This window comes from Apium graveolens, chromosome 6 (genome assembly GCF_009905375.1).
Source record: "Apium graveolens cultivar Ventura chromosome 6, ASM990537v1, whole genome shotgun sequence".
NCBI lineage: Eukaryota > Viridiplantae > Streptophyta > Magnoliopsida > Apiales > Apiaceae > Apium > Apium graveolens.
This window is the reverse complement of record NC_133652.1, coordinates 276,896,149-276,923,280: the sequence shown is the minus strand read 5'-3', so window position 1 is coordinate 276,923,280 and position 27,132 is coordinate 276,896,149. Positions and strand designations below refer to the sequence as shown.

The 27,132-nt window shown below is 32.0% G+C and overlaps 2 protein-coding genes across 2 annotated transcripts; one reads left to right on the top strand and one right to left on the bottom strand.

Annotated features, from left to right (window-relative positions):
• Nucleotides 1–3,990: 3,990 nt before the first annotated feature.
• LOC141666095 (zinc finger BED domain-containing protein RICESLEEPER 2-like) lies at nt 3,991–5,716 on the top strand. Its single transcript, XM_074472082.1, has 2 exons — nt 3,991–4,510; nt 5,649–5,716. Exons 1-2 carry the CDS (start codon nt 3,991–3,993, stop codon nt 5,714–5,716), a joined length of 588 nt encoding a protein of 195 aa, XP_074328183.1.
• Nucleotides 5,717–5,790: 74 nt separating this feature from the next.
• On the bottom strand, nt 5,791–19,545 carry LOC141666094 (uncharacterized). Its single transcript, XM_074472081.1, has 4 exons — nt 19,279–19,545; nt 17,024–17,262; nt 6,963–9,232; nt 5,791–6,860 (listed from the first exon to the last, which is right to left on the bottom strand). Exons 1-4 carry the CDS (start codon nt 19,543–19,545, stop codon nt 5,791–5,793), a joined length of 3,846 nt encoding a protein of 1,281 aa, XP_074328182.1.
• Between the last annotated feature and the right edge of the window lie 7,587 nt (nt 19,546–27,132).

Sequence of the window (27,132 nt, the reverse complement as noted above, 5' to 3'; positions counted from 1 at the left end):
ATAGGACATCCAAGGAATATTATTCGGTAGATAATGATTAACAAAAATTAGGTTTCAAATTAAGTTGTTATGTCTTACCGTTACTTTTTAAAGAGTAATGAATTTGAACATATTTGCTAGAGACAAACTAATACTGAGTGAGATACATGTCAAATTTTTTTCTTCCACAAGGGAGATATAAGAGTGTAAGTGCAATCACTTCTTAGAGAGTTCGCTCATTAAGCAAACTTCTTCCAAGAGTACTATGTTAATCTATGGAAAATGAAATGTACTTTGAGAAATGAACATAGTTAAGAGTTGGTCATGAAAGTAGTCCATTTTATTTTGGGTCATGCTTGCGACTTTGTACATTGGAGAGTATAAATCATTGGCTATAAAAATCAATATAGCAAGAAGTTTGTGATGAGAAGGAACCAAAGTATAGCAAATTTCGCTAATAATTCTGAACTCCTATTAAGTGTACATGTGAGAGGTTACTACTTATATATATGTTTCAATCAGTGGTAAATGAATACTTAATGGAAGATGTTGATGATTGTAGCATTTAACCAGTGGTGAACATAAATCATGAATAAAGAATGCTTTGATGTAGAGAAAAGAAATATATTGAAAAGTTTGACTTAAAAAACTAAGGGCCTTGACTATGATCTCAAGACCTTTACACAAAGAGTGTGTGTCTCAAGACCTTTACTTAATATCTTAAGGCTTTCACGAGGGGGAAACTCAAGGTCTTTATCCAGATCTCAACGACTTGAAATCTGAATGGAAACATAATTTTAACGGCTTCTAGTTGGGCTTGTAACACTTTCATACCCTTCTAAATCACTTATAATAGTTCATTTAGATATATACATAACTATGAGGGTTTTATTATATTTTGTGTATAGAAGAGATAGCAAAACTTGATAAGAGATTTTAGTAAGGATTGAACGGATTCTATCCAAATCTCAGGAGATTCTTCAAGTTGTACTTTCTTTACTCTAAATATTTGCAACTTCAAACTCCCTCTCTAACATAACCCAAACTTTAGATCATAGACTTGTACCCATATTTATATAGTATTCAATGCTAAAGTCGCGATAATCCTATCTTTTGGAGTCTCTCACTAATTAAATGGATGTTGTCAAACATCGATGGAAACTATCGATATTAATGCAACTTCAAGCTTGATGTTAATGGATATCATTCGATAGGTCTCTGAATGTTTAATTGACACGAGAATTGAAATAAATATCAATGTACCGGTTAACTTCCACTTCCTTATAAACCATAACATTTCTGGCTGCTAGAGTATTGCCATCACGTTCGTTACAACTTCAAAATCTGTGAGCCTTTGAAAAATAAGCCTGCCAACCAAACAGGATGCGCATCTACTTCGCCATGTACTTCCATCTACTCATCAAATACCAAACCCTTCTCCCCTCTCCCGATGTGGAACTCATTCCACGGCCCACTCAATTCATTGATACTTGGATTGTCATATGACATGACTAGGAAATGACAGACTAGATTCGAGAACTTGAACCTCTCAAATAACCAAAAATGTCCATAGACAAGATATCATGAGTTTGAATTTGTAGTGGTATATAATATTATCTTATTTCAACAAATTAAAGACTTTTCTCATTTAATGGGTGTAGAGTTTTAAAATTTTAATACATGAAACCAAAAAGTGATTTGACTTGAATAAGGAATCTCATTTTTGTCTAAAAATAATTTTATTTTTCGCAAAATGTCAAATGTGACCATGTACATGTAATTTAGTGTTTCATTTTTTTAAATTGCCAATTTGATATAAAAGCATTAATGATTTAAAGTATAAACATTAATACCTTGAGTATTTTTATTTAAAATATATCTAATCCATATATAGATATTTTTGTGCTATTAAAAACAAAATGTACAAACTACATCTTCTAGTTATGAAAATAATCTTCTCTTTGGTAAGGCTAAATATTTAAATTATATCATCACAATAAAAGTGATAAATTATTTAAATTTTTTTTACATAATTTATATCTATCATAACAGTAAGCTTAATATGAGATATAAAATTGAAAGTTTTAGAATGGAGAATCCGTGCATTACACAGCTAAGCAAGTATGAATAAATATGTATAATTTAGGAATTTGACAACTTTTTGATTAGATGTTCAAGAAATAAAAAAGGACTGTTGACAATTTACATTCCTTACACTGAATGTATTTGATTTCACTGAGAGACACATTTTGACAAACACAAACATGGTGCCCAACACACATGTAATTGTGTCTCGTATACAGAGGCCTACCATTGATGTGTAGAATATTGGTTACAGGAAATTTAACCAATTTTAATGAATGCAAAAGGAACTCCAACTTTGATAAGAAAATCTGAGAACCAAGTAACGATATAAGATGACGGTAAGCTTCTTCTAGGTTTCCATATTCCAAAATTTCTATAGATTTAAAGAATCTTATATTGTACAATTTATTATTATTTAGATATTTTCCATATTAATGGATTGTTGAAATCTTAATTCACTACACAATATAAGATTTTAGGAAATTATCAAAACCTGATTAATACACTTGAATTTTAATTTTTAAATTTTGAAATTTAATTTGAATATTCAATATTTATACTAATTATGATACTTTAATCTTTTGTCTAAGTTTTGGCTATTTATTTTTTTAAAACAATTCAAAAATTGTTATACATGCCCAACAAGGGAAGAACTACCAACCCACCCATCTTAAAAAGATAAAAGCTAGAGGTTTCAGTTCAACATATGTGTATATCATATATTATCATTAATATTATACAAGTAAATTATTAATTTTTTATGGTCACCAATGTGAACAGTAAAATGGTTACAAGAGACTAAGGTGATTATTATGCTCCGGAAGGGTTAGGGATATTAAGTATATAAATCTCATTATAGTAGTGTTCATGCCATTATATCCATTAATTAGACACTTTGTTTCAAAATTCCAAATTATTTGTTTTAATTCCATTCTAGAATATTTCAATTTTGTTTTAGAATATTCAAATATTTATTTTACTGATTCTAGAAATTATTCGTTTTACATATCTGTTTAGAATACCTGATTTATCTGTAGGAAATCATTTTTAAAGTTTGCCAAATTATTTTATTTGGACCCCAGTTGCTAGTAGGGTTGTCAAAAAAATTCGAAAAATCTGATATTCGTCTAAAATATCCGTATTCGTATTCGAAAAAAATCAAATATTATCCGTATTCGAAGTTAACCGGATACTATCCGTATCTGAATCCGAATGTTTTGGATACGGATACGGATATAGACATATCCGTATTTGAAAATATCTGTATCTGAAATTAATTAATTAATTAATTAATTCATTAAGTATATATACTATAGCCATATTTTATTTTATTTTAAATATTAAATGTAAGTATACTTTATATCATATATGATATGACTATTTAGCTATTGACTATCCGATAAACTAAAGGGAACCCTCAAATCTCAATTAGTCTTGTTCACTACTTTACCCTATTTATATTGACTTTCCCCCTCCTTGCCGCCTATTCTCCCACTTCAATCTTCAGAATTTAGTTGATATTCGATGCAATTATCCCTGCTATCTAAAAAAAGGTTCGATTCACAACCCTAATTCAATTCCTTTATTCTACAAGTTAAGACGAATATGGTATATAATTATATAGTTATCGTTTTTGGATACGATATACGATTATTCGAAGATTCTAAAATTAACACGAGGCTTTGATTATTATTTGCAGATCTAACACTTTAATTCAGAAACGATTCGACCTTCTCTCAAGTTTCAATGGAACAAGATATATTTGTCGATGTAATTCAGATTCGTAAAAGTTTAAAAATTGTGGCTGAATCCAATAATGATTGGATTAGAGCAATGGGGGATAAAATGCAACTAAAATTTGATAAATAATGGGAAGAATATAACAAGTTGTTAACTATCGTTGTTGTTCTTGATCCTAGATAAAAAATGGCGATTGTCTCTTATGCTTACAAGGGTCTGTATGAGCTTCATGTTGACTATTATATAGATGAGATACGTGAGTCTTTAGCGCAGGTTTTTAATGAATATTATGAGAAATATGGTGCTGATTTGGGGCCTGTACAAAAATCTGGTCATGAAAGTTTTGGAAATACAATTGAAGTTTGTAGAAAATGGTTGGGAGGTTTTCAGGACTTTATTACAAGTAGTAATTTGAGGGAAAATTCAAAAAGAAGTGAGCTGGAGGAATATTTAAAAGAAGGTCTATTTCCAATGAAAAAAGAAGTGGAATTTGACATTCTTCAGTGGTGGAAACTTAGTGGTCCTAAGTTTCCTATACTTGCATGGATGGCTCGAGATATCTTGGCTATACCAACATCTTCGGTCGCATCTGAGAGTTCTTTTAGTAAGTGTCGTAGAATTATCACGCACACTCGTTCATCTTTAAATGATGACTCGGTCGAAACTTTGATGTGTGTTAAAGATTGGCTTCCGGACTTCAAGGATGGTACTTTAATTTTTCTTTTATTTGAATATATAATTTTGTACATGTGTTGTTTGAATTTAGAATGACTTTCCACTAGTACACACCAGACTTTATATGTCGGTTAAATAAACAATATATGTCGGTTAAATGGTCGATGCATATAATAGGAGAATCTTTTGTGTCGGCTAAAAAGGCGACACAAACATGCAATATATGTCGGTCAAAATCAGACACAAAATGACATATAAAGTGGTCACAACCGCCACAAAAAAAATTTTGACCAACACATATGATGATTGATTTTTAGTCGGAATTGTCAATAGGTGACATATATAATATATATTTTATGTGTCACCTTAAACGATCGACACATATAGTTTAATATATATATATATATGCTTTGTTGTTTCTTATTCTACATCATATATGTAACTAATTTTGTCACCAAATAAATACTAATAAAATATTTTCTTGCAAAATATATGTTTTAAGTGTCTAACACTGTTATAAAATATAGTACTAGAAAATTATTTTACACATGTCCCTCATTCTACATTATGCAACCTTAAAAATAAACAGTGTTCCATTAAAATAAAAAACAAAAGAGTGTTCAAGACTTCTACTTTATTTCTAAATATTATAATTGTCAAAAATGTACATAGTATGATTATGAATGCTAGGAAACTATGAACAAGCTTTCATGAACACCAATATGAGTTTCCTAGCTTCAAATTCCTCCTCACATGATGACAAATTAAGGTACTTCCTTGATTTTAGTATAAAACTCCAATATCACATCTCACGTATAGATCTTCAAAATCATGAATAATGTTCTTTGCACAGTCCCCAACACAGGTCTTCTTCCTGGGAGATAGAGTACACAGCCAGTAAACTCTGTATAATACACAACTACTGGGTCAAGAGACTATATAAAAGTTAAAAATCAAAATAGAGATTGAAATTATTATAAACATACCTTGAAATTTAAATTTCCATAAACTAAGTGAGTGGTTAACCAACCTGCACAGACATTGAAATTTAGATTTAGATAAGAAAAAAGTGAGTAGGTTAACTAACCTGATGACTTGTACTTTCCACCATGCAAAAAATTCCTAGATGTTGTGATAGTAAGAAATTGATTGTACCTTTATAAGTCTAGAAAATGGAAGAGAGAGGAGAGTGAGAGGGGAGAGAAGAGGACCTAAAGAGGGAAGAGGAGAGTTCTGAGACGTGGGGTAATGGAAATACTTAGCTATATTTTATTTATATGGGTTGTTTTTTTTTTGATCAAAATGATTTCATTAGAATAGCAAATCATCTGACACAAGTGTCTCCAACATTAAGGATGGAGGAGACGAGTAAACAATAAAGCTATTAGGCTCACAAGGAAATTTAGCTAACTGATGAACTACCTTGTTCGCGTGCTTTTTAACATGACAAAGAACTAATCTACCATTACTACGAAGTAACTCTCGGCAATATTGCAGAAAATCACCAAGTTCCAGAAGGCAATTCTGATTTTGATTAACTGCATTGACGCTGAGGAGTGAGTCACTTTCGATCGTGACCAAATCTGCAGTCCACTCTCGAGCCCATAACACTGCCTCCAAGATACCAGTTGCTTCAGCTTCAAAAACTGTGACTTCCCTTAGCACCATACCCACCGAGAAAAAACCTTGACCCTCTGTAACAGCTGCATCAACATTAACTTTAAGATGACCCTCCCTAGGCCTTTTCCACCTCTGGTTACCATTCCCCGCGACATCTCCAGTATTCTGAGCATGAGCAGATTTTATATTCACAGCCTGCCATTCATCAACTTGCTTCAAGCACCAGGCCTTAACAACTGCAGGAGTCATAACTTTACCTTCGAAAATACATTTATTCCGAGCATACCAAATCCCCCACAACATAGCAGCCATTTTAACCAAAACCATCAACTGCCCAGTAGCAAAAAAACTAACTAGCCAGTTTGAAACGTATTCCATATCATACATATCAAAGTCTAAGTCCAGCAGTTGCCAACATTCTCTTGCAAAGCTACATTCAAAAAATAGATGACGTAAATGTTCTACATCCACTATGCACACCGAACAACTGATAGTGACTGGAACTCCTTTCCCACTAAGCCTGTATCTAACTGGAATAGTGTTGCGACATAGCCTCCAAATAAAAACTCTTATTTTATGCGGAACCGGTAGCTGCCACAGTCGTTTCCACCCCACTGATCTCGAAATCTCCTCACCAACACTGTGTGCTTGTGACCATTGATAATACGCTGACTTCACAGAGTACTGTCCATTTGTAGTATGGACCCAGGCAATCCTGTCTCTTGTACCATTTTGTGGAATCCTCGTATTAAGAATAGCCCCTGCATCAGTTGTATTAAAGTGAAGATAAATTTTCTCTGCATCCCATTCTTTCCTGTTCGCCTTAAAAAATGCTGACACCTTCGATCATTTTGCCCAATCACTAGTAGTAGATGCATTAGCACAAAACGTATCCAGAGACCTCAACCATCTATCAGACCCAATATTGATGGATTCGCTATCCCCCAGAACCCATCTTAGACCCTTCTTCATCTCCTCTTTCGCTTCCCATATGCTAGACCATGTGTAGCTCACTCCCCCAGTTCGTTTGGCATCAAGAATATGACAAGATGGGTAGTACCTGGCTTTTAACACTCTCGTTACTAGAGCATTTGGTCTCTTGATCAAACTCCAACATTGTTTACCAAGAAGGGCCAAGTTAAAGCCATAGATGTCTCTGAAACCCAAACCCCCGCTTTCCTTTGACATACACATCCGTTCCCAAGCTAGCCATCGAATACCCTTGCTATTTGCTGAATTAGACTGCCACCAAAATGCATTCATGATCTTTTGAATTTCCTGTCCAATTGATTTAGGCAACAAGAAACATGACATCGCATATGCAGGGATCGCTTGCACTACATTCTTGAGGAGAACTAATTTACCAGCTCGGGATAACAATTTAGCACTCCAACTTTTAATTTGGTTAATCACCTTATCCTTCAAGTATTTAAAAACCAGTTTCTTTGATCTTCCAATCAGTGAAGGCAATCCGAGGTACTTACTTTCTCCTATATCATTATGCACTCCAAGCACCTCCATAATCTCCTGTTGTTTGTCTATTCTCACATTAGAACTAAAGAAAATAGCCGATTTTTGATAGTTAACAGCTTGTCCCGACCAATTCTCATATGTATCTAGAACATTTTTAACTATTGAGGCCTCATTAGCAGTAGCTTTAAAGAATAAAAAGTTGTCATCGGCAAATAACAAATGCGTTACTGAGGGAGCAGCCTCACATATTTGACACCCATGAATCTGACCATGATCACCAGCTGTTTTGAGAGCATTAGACAAACCCTCTACGCAAAGCAAAAATAGATATGGTGACAGGGGGTCTCCTTGACGGAGTCCTCGAGTAGGGATAATAGGACCAATAAGCGAGCCTTGAAAAGAGATAGAGTACGACACCGTAGTAACACAGAGCATAACCCACTTAATCCATTTCTCTGAAAATCCCATGCTAACCATTCTATCTCTCAAATAATTCCAATTAACGCGATCATACGCTTTGCTAATATTAAGTTTCAACGCCACCTCTCCTTCAGCCCCACTATTTTTTCGTTTCATGTAGTGCAAGACTTCAAAAGCAACAAGAACATTATCTGAGATATTACGCCCCGGTACAAACGCTGATTGCTCTTCGGAAATAACATCGGGAAGAATTTTTTGGAGGTGATTGGCCAAAATTTTTGCCAAAATTTTATAAAGGACGTTGCACAATGCTATGGGCCGAAGATCTTTAGGGTCATCAATATTATCCTTCTTCGGGATTAACACCAAAGTAGTATCATTTACCTCAGATGAAAATGCTCCCTCTACTAGCCATTGCTTACAACATTTATACACCTCGGTTCCGAGCATATCCCAGAATTGCTGAAAGAAAGCCGGGTTAAGACCATCGGGCCCGCTTGCTTTATCAGGATGCATACTTTTTACATCTTGAGTAAACTGAGTGAAAGAGAGTTCCTCCGTGAGACTCGCGTTCTGGCTACACGTAATTCTCACATCTGATTCATAGTTGTTGTTGCTAACGCCTCCCCCTTCCTCTGTAAAAACCTTATTGAAATAATATTTTAGTAATTCACACATGTCTTCGTGATTACTAATAAGAATCCCCTCTGCATTCTTGAGACCAGTTAAATAATTTAGCTTTTTCCTACTTGAAGCTGCAACATGAAAATACTTTGAATTCGTATCTCCATCCTTAAGCCAAAATGATTTGGCTCTTTGTTTCCAGTAAGCTTCTTCATGGCTCAGAATCTCCTCAAGTCTATCTTTCTCATCGAAATACATCTGCACACCATCATCGTCCTCTCTATTTTTCAGCCCATCAATAGTCTCTTTCTGTTTCGCTACCTTTTCTCTGAATTTGTGAAAGAAACCTCGACCCCATTTTGCCATATACTTCGAGACTTCGATTAATTTAGGGAGCAGATGCATAGAAGGAAGATTGTGCCAGAAATTTGAAACCTCTGCATGAAAAGTACTTTCTTTTAACCACGTGTTTTCGAACCTGAAGCGAAATTGTTTCGCTGGAATTTTAGAGTTCAACAGTTCTAACTTTAAAGGCTCGTGGTCAGAAACTATGGCATGAAACACTGTGAGAGTGCATAAGGGAAACTTACTCCACCAATAGCTGCTAGCAAAACACCTGTCCAATGGTTGTTAATAAAGTTTAGTATATGGTGTGTTTCACCTACTATATATGGAAAGGTTTTTTTATTATAAAACGTGTATTTAATTTTTTTATTAAACTAACGACATTACATATTTCAATGATACCTTCCTTATTTAAATATAATAATTACTTTATATTTCCTAGCATATATTTTTTAAAAGTATAATGTTGCAACAATAATTATTTAAATAAAATTTATGTACTTTTTATATTTGAGATTATTTTTAAATGTCACATTTTTATATTTTCTAATTAATAATATTCATATTTAAATTGTTTCAATGAAAATTATTTTTGTAGAAAAATGAGAAAAAAAAGAAAAATTTTTAAATTTTTGCAATGTTAGATATTTTAACTTAACCAAGAAAAAGTTGATATTTTAAAATTTTCAGAAAATGTTATGTAACATAAAACAAAATTTATATTTTTACAATTAATTGTGAAAAACGATAATAGACTTATAATATATAACTTTCTGATAAAAATTTATGTTACTTCACAATTATACTTAAACACCAAAAACATATAACATATATACTCCAATTTTTATCATATAACATTTGATGAAAATATTTAAGTCAATCTTTTAAATTTTTATTCAAAAAATTTTCAAATTTTTAAATATACTCCTAAATCTTTTTATTTTTCAAATTTTCCCCACTTCCTGGGTTTAGGAAACTAATAAAAAAATGAGAAAATATATTTTAATGACAATTTTCATTAAAATTATATGTTTTATTTTCTTAAATTCATGACGAGTAAAGTAATCATTCATTTTTATAATACTTATTATACTGATAATCTTATTTTCAAATAATTATTCAAATTTCATTTTTTACAAATTTTAAATTAATAAAATATTTATATAGAGCTAAATATTCTTCATATTTTTATATTGTACATTTTTAGAAATATGTGACTGTTAAATTTTGAGATTATAAATTTATTAACATCGGAGTTGAAAAAATATATTAACATTAGTGCATTTTAAAATTCTTTTTAATACTTATCAATTTATTAGTTGCTTCTTCATGTTTTACACAATAAATTTCTTTTTCAAAAAATTTTATGCTTTTTCTCATTTTAAAGATATTTTAACTCTCATATTAAAGTTTTTTTCTAGTTTAATACAATTTTGTTGATTACACTAATATGTATAAAATCATATTTTGATTTTTTAAAATTTTTTAGTTAAACTTATATATATTAAAATATTAAAAATTTAAAATATCATTTTATAATGTTAACATATATACCTTTTTTTAACAAGTATCATGTTAACAATATAATTATTACATAATTATTAATTTATGAGTAAAAGTTCTTTAATTAATTTAACAAGTTATAATATATATATATCACATCTTTGTTTTACCTGATTATAATAAGTTAATAACGTTATTATAAAAGTTTAAATATATGCACGTGTACTTCTTTTCAATAAAAGTAAAAGTCCATCACGTGTCTATTTACATAAAATTGGTACATCTCATGCATATGCTTATTTAAAAACTAACACAAAATTGATAATTTATGTGGTTTAACCAACCAACATATATAACAATTATATGACAATTATATGTGTCGGGTCATCAAGTAATGACACATAAAATTGATAATTTATGTAGCTTTCCAACCAACAGACACATATACTGGGGTCATCTAGTAATGACACTTAAGATCATACACATATGTCAATATGCATAGGTTCATTAACCACCAGGCACATAAGAGTAGAATATGTGTCCCCTTTAACCACAGACAATACATAAGAGGCTACATATATAGTCATTTTTTTACTAGTGTTCATACGGCAATGTTGAACAGGAAAAACTTCTGAGGATGGTGGTTCTAGGACGTCTGAACTCTGATTGGGAGGATGCATGGGATAGAGACTTGTGAATAGTGAAAGTGTATGCTCAATTATGTTACTATATGCTACTGTTTTGTTCTTTTAATGTGATGATTGATCGTTTTACTGTTATAATTTCCTTATCCCTATAATTGTTCTCTATCTTGTTCTCTGATTTTTTTGTTTTGTGAGGGAAGGATGAGGCTTGGTCCCATATTTAGATGAAGTTGTTGGATATTGATAGTGAGCATCTAGGCATAAGCCGCTGGATATTGCTAGTCTTGTATTAAGTTATTATCATTTGAACCTGTAGGCTATAAGTCGGTTGTTTGTTAGTAATTTAGATTGTTTTATGACATGAAGCATATAGTCTAATTTTTTAAAACTAGCTAGAAGCAGATGAAATAGTAGCAATCATCCCCTGAAAACTTTGGTCTTCCATAAGCAATCTAGTAAAGTCATATTTTCAATCTTAAGTTACTCATACTCCCATAAAATTTATATAGTATACACCTTCAGACTTTACTATACAATAAACTCTATTTACATGTTACTTTCCAGGCACCAGTAAGGGCCAAGCAGTATCACAACATGTGCGTCCCTGCGACTCTGCCAGTTCTTTTTGGCTTAGAGCATTTTTCTTCCTCATTTTGTTAATGGTAGCAGGATAGTCAAGATATCTAGTCTTCAAATCGCTTCTTAATTACATTCTCATTTCTCTAAATTATGGTAGCAACTAGCAAGAGTTTTCTATATTTTGTATTAAGATGGCAGCAGTAGAAAGAATTGTTAAAGATGGTGAAGTAGTATTTTTTTGTCAATGTATATGACTAAATGGCTTGCACATTTCCTGTGTTTGCTAGTAGCATTGTACTGCATGCTCTTGAGTCTTGCCTCCTGGTGCAAAAAATTAGTTATCAAATAAATATTATCTACTAAAAATAATTATTAAATATGATGATTCTTTTAGTATTAATAATTCTATTAATTTGCAGAATTTATCATATTATTTTTCTTGTTTATTTACTACAAATTTTATAAAATTTTATCAATTTTCAAAAAATCAATTCGGATCTGGTCCGAATAATATCCGGCGGATTAGGATACAAATAGTCATTTCTCGGATATTTTTGAATACGGGGTCGGATTCGGATACGGTTTCGGACTTCTGGATTCCAATTTGGATATAGCTATATCCCTATCCTAAATATGCCTTTGACAACCCTTGTAGCTAGCTAGAGCCATGTCATTGCGACATTAGTGACATGATACTTTCATGACAGTGCGATTAGTCATGCTTTTGACCATTTGATATTTATTGAGAACACGTGAGTGCACCCAAAATTAGTTTTGTGATTTGATTTACGGTGACTTTCTACATGCCTTGCAGATCATTGGTTCTGTTGCACAGATTAGGTAATGTATGATGTGTGTATTTGTATGTTTTGATCTAGTTATGAAATATCTGAACTCCTCCTTGTTTCATCCATACTTTTTTTAAAATTATTGTTTAATTATTAATTTTGAAATATTCATTTCTAATTTTCTGTTTTACAAACCGTATTCCAAATCGGTACAGTCCTTTGGCTGATACCCTATTCTTTTTCTAGCAGCTGCTTATGCCATCTAGGACTGTGTGATTAAGAGTTACCACAGTTCATTGATTAGAATTTTGGACTTTATCATTATCTAAACTTAATTATTTATTTAGAAATTTCAGCATTTGTAATATTTACAAAAAATAAATTTTTAATAAAATAAATTTCTAATGTTGTTTAATTAATACATATTATGAATATTATCATTCATTTATTAAATTATTTATGAATTAATTTATTTAATTAATTAATTTATGAAAAAGTGATAGAACTACAGGGTGTTATTTTTTTATATAATATTTTAGTGAAATCAAGTATTTTTTATATTTTATTATATCGGTTAAAAAAATATATTCATTTAATTTTAAATTATAATAAAATATTTCAATTTATATAAACATAAGAATAATTTGTGTATATTTTAGGCTTTCCCTTTCGAAGAAACTCTACAAACTATTTTATTCAAATGTACTATTTTTAAAGATATATTTAATTTTAAATTCAAATTAAAAAAAATTCAACCACTTATGGCAACACTGTCCATGTGTTGCAAAAAAGAAGACATCTATGTCAACACAAAAGATTTATTGAGCTATTGCAACATGTTATTATGCCTATTGCAACACGAAAATATGGGTGTTGTGATAGGGCTATAATTTCATACCTATTGTAAGGTTTTCTATGGCAACACAGGAAAAAATATGCAAATAGGTCATCTATGGCGTGATGTATTTTTAGCAGGTTTTTCATTCGATTTTAAAAGCTTTTGATTGCTGTTTTTCAGCAGAATTTTACTTGTTCATGCTCCAAATTTTAGTTTTTAGCAAATATTACTTGTGTTTCTGCAACAGTTTTTATATATGTTCCTACTGCTATTTGTTTAATTGTTTGAGCAAATATTTTATCTCTTATTCTTTCTGTAGAACTCAAAATTTCAAGTAATAATTGAAGAAATGGATGGACTCACCATTTTTACCTATGCACATCATAAGACGTAAGCTTTAATGAGAAATTTATATAAAGAAGAGATATGGTAAGGATAGGCCTGTCACCACATTTGTTTATTTCTTTCAAAGTAGAGCATGATAGAATAAGAAGAGAACTTAAAATTTATGTTTGCAAGTTGAGAATAGAGGGATTGTCCGTGGTATATCAATTACTTTGGAGTAACATGAAATATTGTACCAATATTTTCAAGCCTTTAGCAAGAGTTCTTAGGCTGGTTGATGGAGATTATTGTTCGTCCATGCCTTGGGTGGTATAGGATTTAGTAGCTAATACCGAGTTGGTCACATATTAAAGAATGGAATGGTTGTTTGGAAAGAAATTGGAAGTCATGGCAAGATAAATTTTATATTGGTAATTTCATAATTTATTATATTTTCCGCCCTACATACATGTCCATGCTAATGATATTTTAAATTTATCATTAGTATATTTTTTTTGAAATTTTGTTAATTGCTTGGTGGAGATGTGAAACACCACATTTACAAATGATTGCTGTGAGCATGGTTTCTTTAACTTCTAGCTCATTAGGATGTGAAAAAAATGGAGCCCTTTTAAGGGGTAACTAATCATATAAGTTTTACTTGTGCAATAATCATTATTGATTATCAATGTTGTATATTTTCTACTCTTCTAATATTACACTTGATCATTTTTTGTAGGGAAATACAAAAAAGGAATAGATTGGATGCTGAGAGATATAATGTGGCCTACTTACAATTTCATGCAACACTTGCAAATAAGAAATCAAATAAACCTCAAGGATGGATTTTTAAAGGGGGGGATGATGAGGATCTGTCTGATTATGATGATTTAACTATAATATTAGAAGTTGGTAGTATAGTTCCACCCGCTAGTAGAAGGACATTAGAGAATTGCATAAAGAAGATTTTGAGTGTGAAGTAGATGATGAAGTTCTCATTGAAAAATAGAATATTAATTTGATCAATGGTAAATTGGAAGCATGCAAGCACAAGTGGTTACTCGTAAACATTTTTTTTTGTAATTTATGATCAGTGGTTAGTGAACACTGATTACTAATTAGAACATATGGCCAAATGTTAGAAGTTACGTTCAATTAAACTTTCAAAAATTATCAAGCAAATGATTTATTTAACTTTACTGTGGCTAGTAATATAACAATAATGATATTTTTTACTTAAATTTCAACTTTTAACATATTTATAAGAAAATATTAAAAGAAATATATTTAATGTATAACAAATATTTAAAAATTCATATACCAGTTGTAATCCGAGTACTCATTGTGAGTTGATCCAAGTTCCAATTTTTACAATTTTGACAAAAAAAATACAAAGCCTGTGTTGGTTTAACCGTATTAAGTTATATTATTTTTTACTAAAAATACTAATGATCACACAAATCTACAAAGACCGTAAACTAATTCTGGACAAAAAATGAATAAAAGGAATTTTTATCAGCTTCTTCTAGGAATAATGGAATAGGACATCCAATGAATATTATCGAGTAGATAATGATTAATAGAAATTGGGCTTCAGATTACGTTTGCTATGTCTTACCGTTAATTGTTAAAAAGTAATGAATTTGACCATATTTGCTAGAGACAAACTATTACATAGTGAGATACAGGGCAATTTTTTTTTCACAAGGGAGATATATGATTGTAACTGCAATCACTTCTTACAGAGTTCGATGATTATGCAAACTTTTGTTAAGAATATTATGTTAGCCAATGGGAAACAAAGAGTACTTTGAGAAGTGACAACGTGAATGGAAACATAATTTTGACGGCTTCTAGTTGGGCATGTAGCACTTTCATACACCTTCTAAATCACTTATAATATCCCATTTAGGTATATAAACATAATTATAAGGATTTTACCATATTTTGTGTATACATGAGGTAGGGAAGCTTGATAAGCAATTTTAGTAAGGATTGAACGGTTCTATCCAAATCTCAAGAAATTTTTCAAGTTGTATTTCTGACATAACCCCACCATTAGATTGTAGACTTGTACCCACATTTCTTTTGTATGTAATGTTATAATCGCGGTATTCTTATCTTGTTGAAATCTCCCACTAATTAAACGGTTATTTTCAAACATCCATAGAGACCATTCGATATTAATGAAACTTCAAGCTCGATCTTAGTGGAGACCATTCAGTAGGTCTCTAAATATTTAATTCACATGAGAATTTATATAAATATCATTGTACCAATTAACGTCTACTTCCTTAACAACCACAACATTTCTAGGCCGCCCATCACATTTGTTACAACTTCAAAATACAGTGAGCCTTTGAAAAATAAACCTTCCAACCATACATGATTGCGCAACTACTTGGCCATGTAATTCCTCTTATTCATCAAATACAACACCCTTCTCTCCTCTTTGTACATGTTGCACTCATTCCACCGCCCACTCAATTCATTGATGCTAGGATTGTCATATGACATGACTAGGAAATGTCAGACTAAATTCGTTAACTTGAAGCTATCAAATAACCAAAAATGTCCATAGGCAATAAATCATGAGTTTGAGTTAGTAGTGGTATATAGACTTTTCTCATTTAATAGATGTATGTTTTAAAATTTTAAAATATGAAACCAAAAAGTGACACCTGGATAAGGAATCTCGTTTTTGTCTAAAAAAATATATTTTTTTAATTTTATTTTCCCAAAATGTCAAATGTGACCATGTACGTATAATTTAGTCATTCATTTTTTTAAATTGCCTATTCAATTTGAAATTATTAATGATTTAAGGTATGAACATTAATACCGCGAGTGTTTTTATTTAAAATATATCCCGTCCATATATAATAATAATATTCTTGTGTTATTAAAAATAAAATGTACTAACTACATCCCTTAATTATGAAAATAATTTTCTTTTGGGTAAGCCTAAATATTTGGATTATATAATCCTAATAAACGTGATAAATTATTGCAATAGTTATTATATGAACTATTTATTATTTTTACATAATTTTTATCTGTTATAACAGTAAGCTTTATTGGATATATCTAGGCACCTGTTTGCACATGAATGTATAGATATATATGTCTGAGTGAAGAACAAGCCAAGAAAGTACTCTGAACGTTGCTTTATTTATCTAAGCATTGCAAACATATATGAAAAGAAAATACAAAAGATAGTGCATAAAAACTAGCACCAGACTCCCTAAACTTTTGCTGCCATCAACGACTGAATCACCACATTCCTACAATCACTCAACTACGTGCATGACTCTGTTTCCTAAGAATAAATATGGAAATAAAAGAAATAACTAAAATAAACAAAATAGTTTTAGATTAAAACTAACATTCTCCCCGTTAATCTAAAACTGTCTGAGTAACCAGACAAAGAATCACTGCCACTACCCACTGTATACACCAAACCATATTTTAAAGTACCTTTGATATAAAGCAATATTCTTTTAGCTGCTAGTTGATGCACCAGAGTAGGCTTCTCCATGTACCTACTCACAACTCCAACCGAGTACGCTATGTCAGGCCTTGTATGCACTAAATAACGTAAGCCTAGCGTGGCAGTGACACTTCTCTAACATGGTCTAGCAAAGCTTCAAACTTCATTTAACACAGACAAGATAACAAATTTCCACCATCTTGCACATGCTGAGCAGTCTGCTAAGAGGCAGAAATTGAAGGTCAGACAAAAATATATGTACTCTAGAGCTGCCTGACATGTCTATGGACTATAGTACTAATACTTTTTTGCAGATATGGAAGAGCTATGTTGAAAGACAAGATGTACCTAATGATCAATATAGAAAAAGAATACTGAAAGAAGTCTTACAGGTGATTGCTTCATTTGATATATATGAGAAGTACTTGTATTACAGGTGATTACTTCTGCTGCTTTGTAATTCTGGATCAAACACTTGTATAAAACCTAAATATCTGATTTCTAACACTGTTTAATGGAAAGTTTGGGCCTGCTATAGATGATGTAACATTATGAGTATATGTCGATACTATTACACCTATCACAGAATCACCCATGCTCTACTAGTAGGATGACGCTTGTTTATCCTTAAAATAGGTGTGTGCATGTATGTGCAGACTTTGTGTGTGTAGATATATCATATGTTCACTTGGTTTGGATGGATTGGATACTGGGTTTTAGCTGTGTTTCTATGGCTTGGTTTTTCTTGAAGGAATGAAGGTGCTACATCATTTAAATCCTTAATTTGGAAGCAACAAAGGTACCGCTCCCAAACTTGATTTTAAATTTTCTTCTTTCTTGCTCTCGGTTATCTTGAATAATTTTTGGATTGTGTGTGAGTTCTTCTAGTAAATACATTTCTTTACAGTTGGCACAGTCCTATATAATTTAGTGTAAAGTTGAACAATATACCCATCCTAGAAATTTTTGGCAACAAATACCCATCCTTGATTACAGTTATCACGAACAATACATTCCATACAACTACCTCATTCTATAGCTAGTTGTCCGAACTTTCTGGTTTATTGCTCTTCCTTACCATTGGCACAGTCCTATATAATTTAGTCATATATATTCCATACTTTGAGTTTTGGTTGATTGACAAATTGCAGCTTTTTGGTGGGAGTGCATTGACATTGCAATCTGAGGCTATATTTCGAGGAGATATCAACATCTTTCTTCTCAGTGATCCTGGAACTAGAAAGTCACAGTTGCTGCTGACTTACACACATAAGCTATCCCCTTGCGGAATTCACACAAGTGGACGAGGGAGCTCTGTTGTTAGATTGATTGCCTATGTAGCCAAAGATCCAAAATCCGGTAATACAGTATATTTGCAAACAGTATGCTACATAAATATGTGTAGTACTTGATGTTTGGATTAGATGAAAGTGTTGTGCTTGATTTTTGGATATTGTTATTGGATATATAGACAATTGGTATTATGCAACAATTGGTTTTGTTAGTTTATTGGTTTGGCAAATTTTTGGCATCTATATTTATAAAATGTACATTAATGAAATAGGTAATCAGACATCACTAAAATGGAAAGTGATGTTAATTTAACACTTTAACAACTGTTATAAAATAAAAAATTGATGTCTATCAAAACTTAATACATCAGTTTTAATGGAACATTGACATCAGTAATATCGAATAAAACCGATGTTAAATACTACAAAAAAAATCTTAAAACAAAAAATCGATGTTATTAAGCTTTATAGACATCGGTTTGTTACCAATAGATATCGGTTTGAAATAAAGAACTGATGTCAAAAGTTATGTTTACTTCGGTTTATCTTGAAAATTATTGTTACTGGTATTAGTAACATTAGTTAAATGGATAAATGGAAATATTTTGCTTATCTCACATATGTTTAAATTGATAAAAATATCATATTATGATAATATATTAAGATTAGATATATATTAGAAATTTAACAACTTTAAAAACTGATGTTATATATCTTCTTTAACATCAGTTTAAAACCGATGTTAAATGGGGGATCTTTAACATCACCCACGAAGACATCAGATTTTTTTGTTCATAGACATCGGTTTTTAGCCGATGTCTATTCTACGTTTTCTAGTAGTGTTTAAGGACCCAACTACCTCTTCAACAGTCATCGTTTCAAGATTTCTGAATTGTTTAATGGCTGAGGCTATTTGCAGAAATTTAGTAGTAACTGCCCGTAGCAATTTTTTTACAATATACATTTTCTTGACCTCCTCACCAAGCGCTCTTATGGTGGTCACTAGCCCATTCAACTTTGTACAAAAATCATCAAGTGGCTCTGTCTCCTTCATACACAAGGCCTCGAACTCTGCCTTAAGAGTTCGAATCTTTGCTGTCTTGACACGATCTGCTCCCAAACACATAGTTTTGACGGCGTCTCAAGCTTCCTTTGCCATTTTCTTCTATGAGAGATAAACTTGAAAATTCTAGAATGAAGAATTGGCACATTACACAGCTAAGCATGTATCAATTAATATGTTTAATTTAGAAGATTAAAAATTATTTGATTACATGTTCAAGAAATAAAAGAGGACCGTGGACAATTTACATCCCTTATACTGAATGTATTTCGTTCCCCGGAGAGACACATTTTGAGTAACACAAATATGGTGCCCAACACACTTGTAATTGTGTCTCGTATACAGAGGCCTGCCATTGATGTGCAGAATATTGGTTACGGAAAATTTAACCAATTTTAATGAATGCAAAAGGGACTCCAAATTTGATAAGAAAATCTGAGAACCAAGTAACGATGTAAGATGATTGTAAGCTTCTTCTAAGTTTCCAACTGATAGAACAAAGCTTGTACTCTGAGAAAATATGCAGATAATATTCTGAATGACTTATTAAAAGCAACAGCTAACAGCTAAAGATCCTATAAAACAGGAGATTAACTTGCTCACGATTCCTACTAAAACGCAACTACATTCTCCCACTACTACTACAACGTTAAAGTTAATTTATTCAAAACCAAAAGAAACAGACAGAAACATGTTTAAATAATATGTCCAACATGCTCCCCTTTAATCTAAACATGTTTCAGAATTTTGACTCCAAGTAGACTTCTCATATTCTAGAACTTAGTTATAGAAAGTGTTTTAGTTAATATATCAGCACGTTGTTCGTTTGTTTAAACATGCTTAATCTCAATCAAACATTGCTCAACACAATCTTTGATGAAGTGATATCGCACATCAATGTGCTTACTTCTTCCATGGAAAATTGGGTTTCTTTCCAGATCAATGGCAGACTTATTGTCAATATATAAGAGAACTAGACCTATTTCAATATCGGTAATCTGAATGAGAACTCTTTGAAGCCATATCCCTTGACAAGCTGCAGTTGTAGCTGCCATAAATTCAGCTTCACACCAAGAAATAGCAACGCACCGCTGCTTCTGTGAAATCCAAGAAATCAAGCTCTCATCAAGATAAAACGCCATGCCACTTGTACTTTTCCTGTCCTCCACACTTCCTGCCAACTCGCTATCAGAAAAACCAGACAAAATATAATTACCCTGTCCCTTCATGTACATCAGGCCGTAATGCAAAGTTCCTTTTACATATCGACATATCCTCTTGATAGTGTTTAAGTGCACCGCTGTAGGCCTTTACATATAGCGACTAACTATCCCAACAGCATATGCTATGTCGGGGCGAGTATAGACCAGATAACGTAAACCTCCTACAAGGATCTTATAATAAGTTGAGTCCACTGCTTCACCAGTTGCATCAGCATCAATCTGCAGCTTAAAGTCGATAGGATACTTGACAGATTTACATTCGCTGAGACCTGCCCTTTTCAGCACTTTTTAGCATATGATGTCTGTTTTATCTCAATATACCCTTGTTGTTGATCGACCTCCAACCCTAAATAGTATGACAGCCTTCCAAAATCAGTCATGTCAAATTCTCTACTCATTTCCTCCTTGAATTTAACAATGAGTGAAATACTAGTGCCAGTAATTATTAAGTCATCAAAATAGACTCCAACAATCAAGGAACCAGTGCCATCCTTGCGATTGTATACAACGTGCTCATAAGGACATTTGACAAAACCTAATATTAGTAAGTACTGGTTCAGTCGAGAGTACCATGCTCTAGGTGTTTGACGTAAGACATATAATTACTTCAACAGTTTATAAACCTTGTGTTCTTTCCCCTATTTCACGTATCCTTTTGGTTGTGACACATAGACTTCTTCGAGTAGAATACCATTTAAAAATGCAGACTTAACATCAAGGTGATGCACCTCCTATGTGTTTTTAGCTGCCAAAGCCAGGAGCAACCGAACCGTTTCCAGCCTTGTTACGGGGGCAAAGACTACATCATAATCGATAGCACATTTCTGCACATAACCCGTAACTACCAAACGGGCTTTATGCTTGATTATGTCACCATTTGTGTCCTTCTTCAGTTTGAAAAACCATTAAAAATTAATAGCTTTATGACCCTTTGGGAGATCAGTGAGTTGCCATGTATTATTTTTTTCAATTGTAGCAATTTTGTATTCATTTTCGCTCTCCAGGCTTCATCTTTAACAGCTTGTTCGAAATTGACAGGTTCATCAATACTGGATAATAATAATTCATCCTCGAGCTCCATTATTTTAGTTGTATTGTAAATATCAGAGAGACGTCTAAAATATTGTGGCTCGCTGTCACTGCCAGTGGGCATACTAGTGGTTGTTGTGGTGTAAACTCTCGATAGAGAATCAGTCTGAGTAGCTGGCATCATAGGAGATGTTGCACTGTCAATCTCATAATTTTCCGGTATGTCTGGTATGGCTGGTGTGTCTGGTGTATAAACATCAAACCTAAAATACCCTGCTATCTGAGTAATTTGTGCACCTAACTTACTCTAGCACCATCTTTTTGCCTCGTTAAATGTGACATCTCTGCTTATATGTATCCGCCCTGAATCTGGGTCGTACAACCGGTAAGCCTTGGTCCCCGGTTCACGACCAAAATGAACTAGAGGTTTGCTTCGATCATCATGTTTTCTTGTAAACACAGCTGGAACTTTCATGTAAGAGAGACAACCAAAAACTCTCAGATATTCGACAGATGGTGTATCCCCAAAACAGGCCTGATATGGAGTGATATTTGAGAGTGCTCGTGTAGGGAGTTTGTTTAAAAGGTAGACGGCATGTCTAACAGCTTCGCCCCAGAACTGTGCAGGCACCTCTCTCTCTTTCAACATACTTCGAGCTATAGCTACAACGGTATAATTTATGTGCTCTACGACACCATTTTGTTGTGGTGTGTAGGGCGCAATATATTGCCTTAAGATGCCTGCATCTTCACAGAAAGACTCAAAAGCTTTGTTGCAAAATTCGCCTCTCCGATCGTTACGAAACGCCTGGATTTTTTGCTTTGTTGCATTTTCAACTAAGACTTTAAATTTCTTAAAGCAAGTCAGTGCCTCGTTTTTAGATTTAAGCATGTATGTCCTAATCATACAAGAATAGTCATCAACTAGTAACAAAAAATACTGATGACCAGCTCGAGTAGAAGGTGAAATCGGTCCACAAAGGTCTCTATTTATCAATTCTAATGCATGTTTAGCAGTAAAGTTTGAGTAAGTAGGAAAAGGCTTACGCGATTGCTTGGACATGAGACATCCACTGTAGAGTTCCCTTGGTTGAGTGATCGAAGAAAGCCCACGCACCATCTGATTGTTTGACATCAATTGCATCGCTTTGAAATTCACATGTCCAAGGCGTAAATGCCACAACCGTGTATTTTCTTCTCCTCTAGCCAGTAAACACGTTTCCTTAGTGTCTTCAATATGAATTCTATAGAGACGATATTTCAATAAACTCTAATGATTTTTGAATTTATTCAGACTCAGGTAATTCAATATTTTATTTGAATTAGTGGATTTTACATAAATAAGTAATTATTTGTAAAGATGTTTTACATAGAAAATATGTGGAGATCGTACATTTCAATAATCATACTTAAATTCTATCTATATTAATTTAAAGAATAAAATCATATATTTATGAAGATCACTTAAAATTCTATAAATTCAAAGAATCTTATATTGTACAATTTATTAAAATTGAAATATTTTATTTATTAATGACCTTCGAAATCTTAATTTAATACACAAAATAAGATTTAGGACATTTTCAAAATCATGATTAATACACAAGAACTTTAAAAAATTGAATATTCAATATTTAATTATGGTACTTTAATATTTTATCAATATTTTCAAAAAATTCAAAAAATATTATACATGCCGAAAAAGGGAAAAAAATTTCAACTCACCTTACAAAGATAAAAGCAAGAGATTTCAGTTCACCATACGTGTAGATCGTATGTGATCATTGTAACGTCCCCAAATTCGGGATCAGGGAATTTGGTCATCACGATGAACCTCAATAAAATACAACATGTATCATCAATAAACAATTACCATCGGTTGAAATAGCGACCCCAAACTAAACTAAGATTTTTTTAGATTACAATTCTACAAACAAGAATTTCAAATTCCATAAATAAACTTTTCCTTTCTTTTAAAACTCTTTGCAATAATTCCCAATCTCAAAACTTAAACCACTAGTATAACTTTGAAACAACTTTATAAAATATGACTTACTTTATTTCGCATATCCTGAAATAACCATCTTCATAACCGCTTCTTTCTTTGCCTTTCTTGAATTATGCGGCTAAACAGCGCAAGTAATTCCTCACTGGAAGGTTAAATTTAAAACATGGAAGAATGAGAGAAATACATGCTCATCAAGTTCAGTATAACATATTTATGGTCTTGTTAAGGAGTAGAACATTTATAACAATAATTATTGAACCAGAAAATTTGTTATGGAATCTAATAATTGTTTCTTAACTATATTAAAAACCAATTTGATATATTTGAGTAAAAATTTCTTCAACAATAATTTGAAGCTTATGAAGGATAAGAACTGGTAAAGTTGTATTTATGGGAATATTGTAAAAAATAATATGAAAAAGTGATTATGAACTGAATAAAAAACTTTATATCAACTTTATTCAAAACCGCACTCTTGATATTAATACTGATTTTGATGTCAATTTCAACTTAGATATCAATACGAATTTTTGATGATCACAACATCCTATACTAAAGTCAACAACTTAAATATAATACCAATTTTTTATATTTACAGTAAATTAAATATCAACATCATTTATAAACTGAATCATAACTTTATCTCATATTTTATCCAAAAACAGAAACACTTAATAAATCAGTTCTTAAATGATTATCAACAAAAATGTAGCAATTTATATTGGAATCCTCGAACGATGGTGTGTTACCGACGGTGATGTCTATTCTAGACATCGGCCAGAAACTCGTGTCTTTAGTAAATTACACATCAGTTTTAACTCAAATTCTGATGTCTAAGCCATAATTTTTTATAAAATATGTTAGACATAATTAATTTTATAAGACATTACATTAATTTTATGCAATTTAAAATATAATAACACTAGGAAAATAAGGCTTAGACATCAGTGTTTAAATATAAATGTGATTTCTATTTTGTTCTTAGACATCACCTAAAATTGATGTCTTTTTGTATTTAGACATCAATTCATTAAGAGAAAACTGATATTGATACGCATATTAGACATCAGTTTTAACTGATCTCTATTTAGGTAGAGAGATCGATTTAATTAAAAAATTGATATTTATTCAGATATCAGACATCTTTGCCTGATGTCTATTTGATTTCAGATATCAACTATTTTAAATATAAATTGATATATGTTTGTCCATTAGACATCACATAATCCTGATGTCTACATCATTTTTACACTACCTATCAACACAATAACTGAATTACCATTGAGAAAAATAATTACCAAAACTGAATTCAATATTAACAAAGATTCAATATTCTCATTTACACTACTGTGTAATATTATAATGATTTGCATAAGCGTATTCTATCAAAACCAAATTGTCAATACATTGATGTGTACAAACTATGACTAAACTGAGATTAAAAAATGGCCTATAAAGGATCTAATAGCCCACATTATCTCGTAATTATTTCAGGCTTGTTGTAGGAATTATCTCATATACGTCGCACTGGGGCCGATATATTATTGTTCTGCAAATCCATAAGTTGGAGTTACTTGCTAAAGCTAGATCCAATGTCAAATGTTCCTTTAAGATTCTTGTTTCTTAGTATTCCTGTTAAGAAAGAACAGAAAGAAAACAATGAGCAGATCATTATCATTATTAGTAATTTCATATTAAGCAGATCCGTTCACTATGTGGGGAATAGTTGGGCGCTGGTTTAAAGAAACCCAACCCCGATTCTTGTCAGGGTTGTTCTTGAACTGAAAAATCTTTCTGAAAATAGCAACAGAATTAGGGACATTGTGCTTGGCGCATTGCGACAGATAGCACAGAATGAGCCTCCAAGAATTAGGAGGGAGTTGGCAAGGGCTGATGCCCACATCAGCTAGCAGAACAGGGATAAACCGGTGAAAGGGAAGTCTGATACCTGCCGTTAGAGTATCCCTGTAGACGCATAATGCGTCCTTCCTCCACTGACAGGCCCTGTCGGCCGGACCTGCAAGAACCAATTTAAAAGGATCCTTGATTCTGAAAGAGCTACTCAACTTTTCCAGCTCTTTTGGATCCCGCAAGGCACTAATATGGTCGTGCGCGTCGAGATGCGCATCAGACGGGTACTCGTCCCCTCAGGTGTTGATGATATTGATAAAGGAAGTGTACATTGATTGAATAGGGAATTCATTGGACTTTCTGGCCACATTCATCTTGGCCAAACTATAGAAAATTATCAAGCAAATGATTTATTTAACTCTAATATGGCTAGTAATATAACAAAAAATGATATTTTTTAATTAAATTTCAATTTTTAGCACATTATTAATAAAATTTAAAGGAAATATATTTAATATATAAAAAATAATTAAAAAATCATATACTAGTTGCAACCCGGGTACTCATTCCGAATTGACCCGAGTTCCGCTTTTTACAATCTTGATAAAAAATATTAAATAGCTTTTATTAGTTTAACCGTAGTAAGGTATATTATATTTGTACTATAAACAATAATGATCACAGGTATCTTCATAGACAGTAAACTTATAACAATATAATTTTGGATAAAAGATGAAGAAAAGGAATTTAATCAGCTTCTTCTTGAAATAAATAATCGAATAGGACATCCAAGGAATATTATTGGCTAGATAATGAATAACAAAAATTAGGTTTTAAATTAAGTTGCTATGTCTTACTGTTACTTGTTAAAGAGTAATGAATTTGAACATATTTGCTAGAGACAAACTAATACTGAGTGAGATACATGTCAAATTTTTTTTTCCACAAGGGAGATATAGGAATCGATTGTAAGTGCAATCACTTTTTAGAGAGTTGGCTGATTATGCAAACTTCTTCCAAGAGTACTATGTTAATCTATGGAAAATGAAACGTACTTTGAGAAATGAAAATATTTAAGAGTTGGTCATGAAAGTAGTCCATTTTATTTTGGGTCATGCTTGCTACTTTGTACATTGGAGAGTATAAATCATTGGCTAAAAAATTAATATAGCAAGAAGTTTGTGATGAGAATGAACCAAAGTATAGCAAATTTCGCTAATAATTATGAACTCCTATTAAGTGTACACGTGAGAGGTTACTACTTATATATGTTTCAATCAGTGGTAAATGAATACTTAATGGAAGATGTTGATGATTGTAGCATTTAACCACTGCTGAACATAAATCATGAATAAAGAATGCTTTGATGTACAGAAAAGAAATATATTTAAAAGTTTGACTTAGAAAACTAAAGGCGTTGACTATGATCTCAAGACCTTTAAACAAAGAGTGTGCATCTCAAGACCTTTACTTAATATTTTAAGGCTTTCACGAGGGGGAAACTCAAGTTCTTTATCCAAATCTCAACGACTTGAAATC

Bases quoted from the DNA above. Each gene is read 5' to 3' on its own strand.
- LOC141666094 (XM_074472081.1), bottom strand. From the start codon at position 19,545: ATGTGTTTGGGAGCAGATCGTGTCAAGACAGCAAAGATTCGAACTCTT. The intron at 9,233-17,023 runs GTTAGTTTTAAT...ACCATTGGACAG, and splicing joins TTTAGATTAACGGGGAGAAT to GTGTTTTGCTAGCAGCTATT. The intron at 6,861-6,962 runs GTGATTGGGCAA...CAACTGATGCAG, and splicing joins TGCTAATGCATCTACTACTA to GGGCTATTCTTAATACGAGG.
- LOC141666095 (XM_074472082.1), top strand. From the start codon at position 3,991: ATGGCGATTGTCTCTTATGCTTACAAGGGTCTGTATGAGCTTCATGTT. The intron at 4,511-5,648 runs GTACTTTAATTT...TTATAAGTCTAG, and splicing joins GCTTCCGGACTTCAAGGATG to AAAATGGAAGAGAGAGGAGA.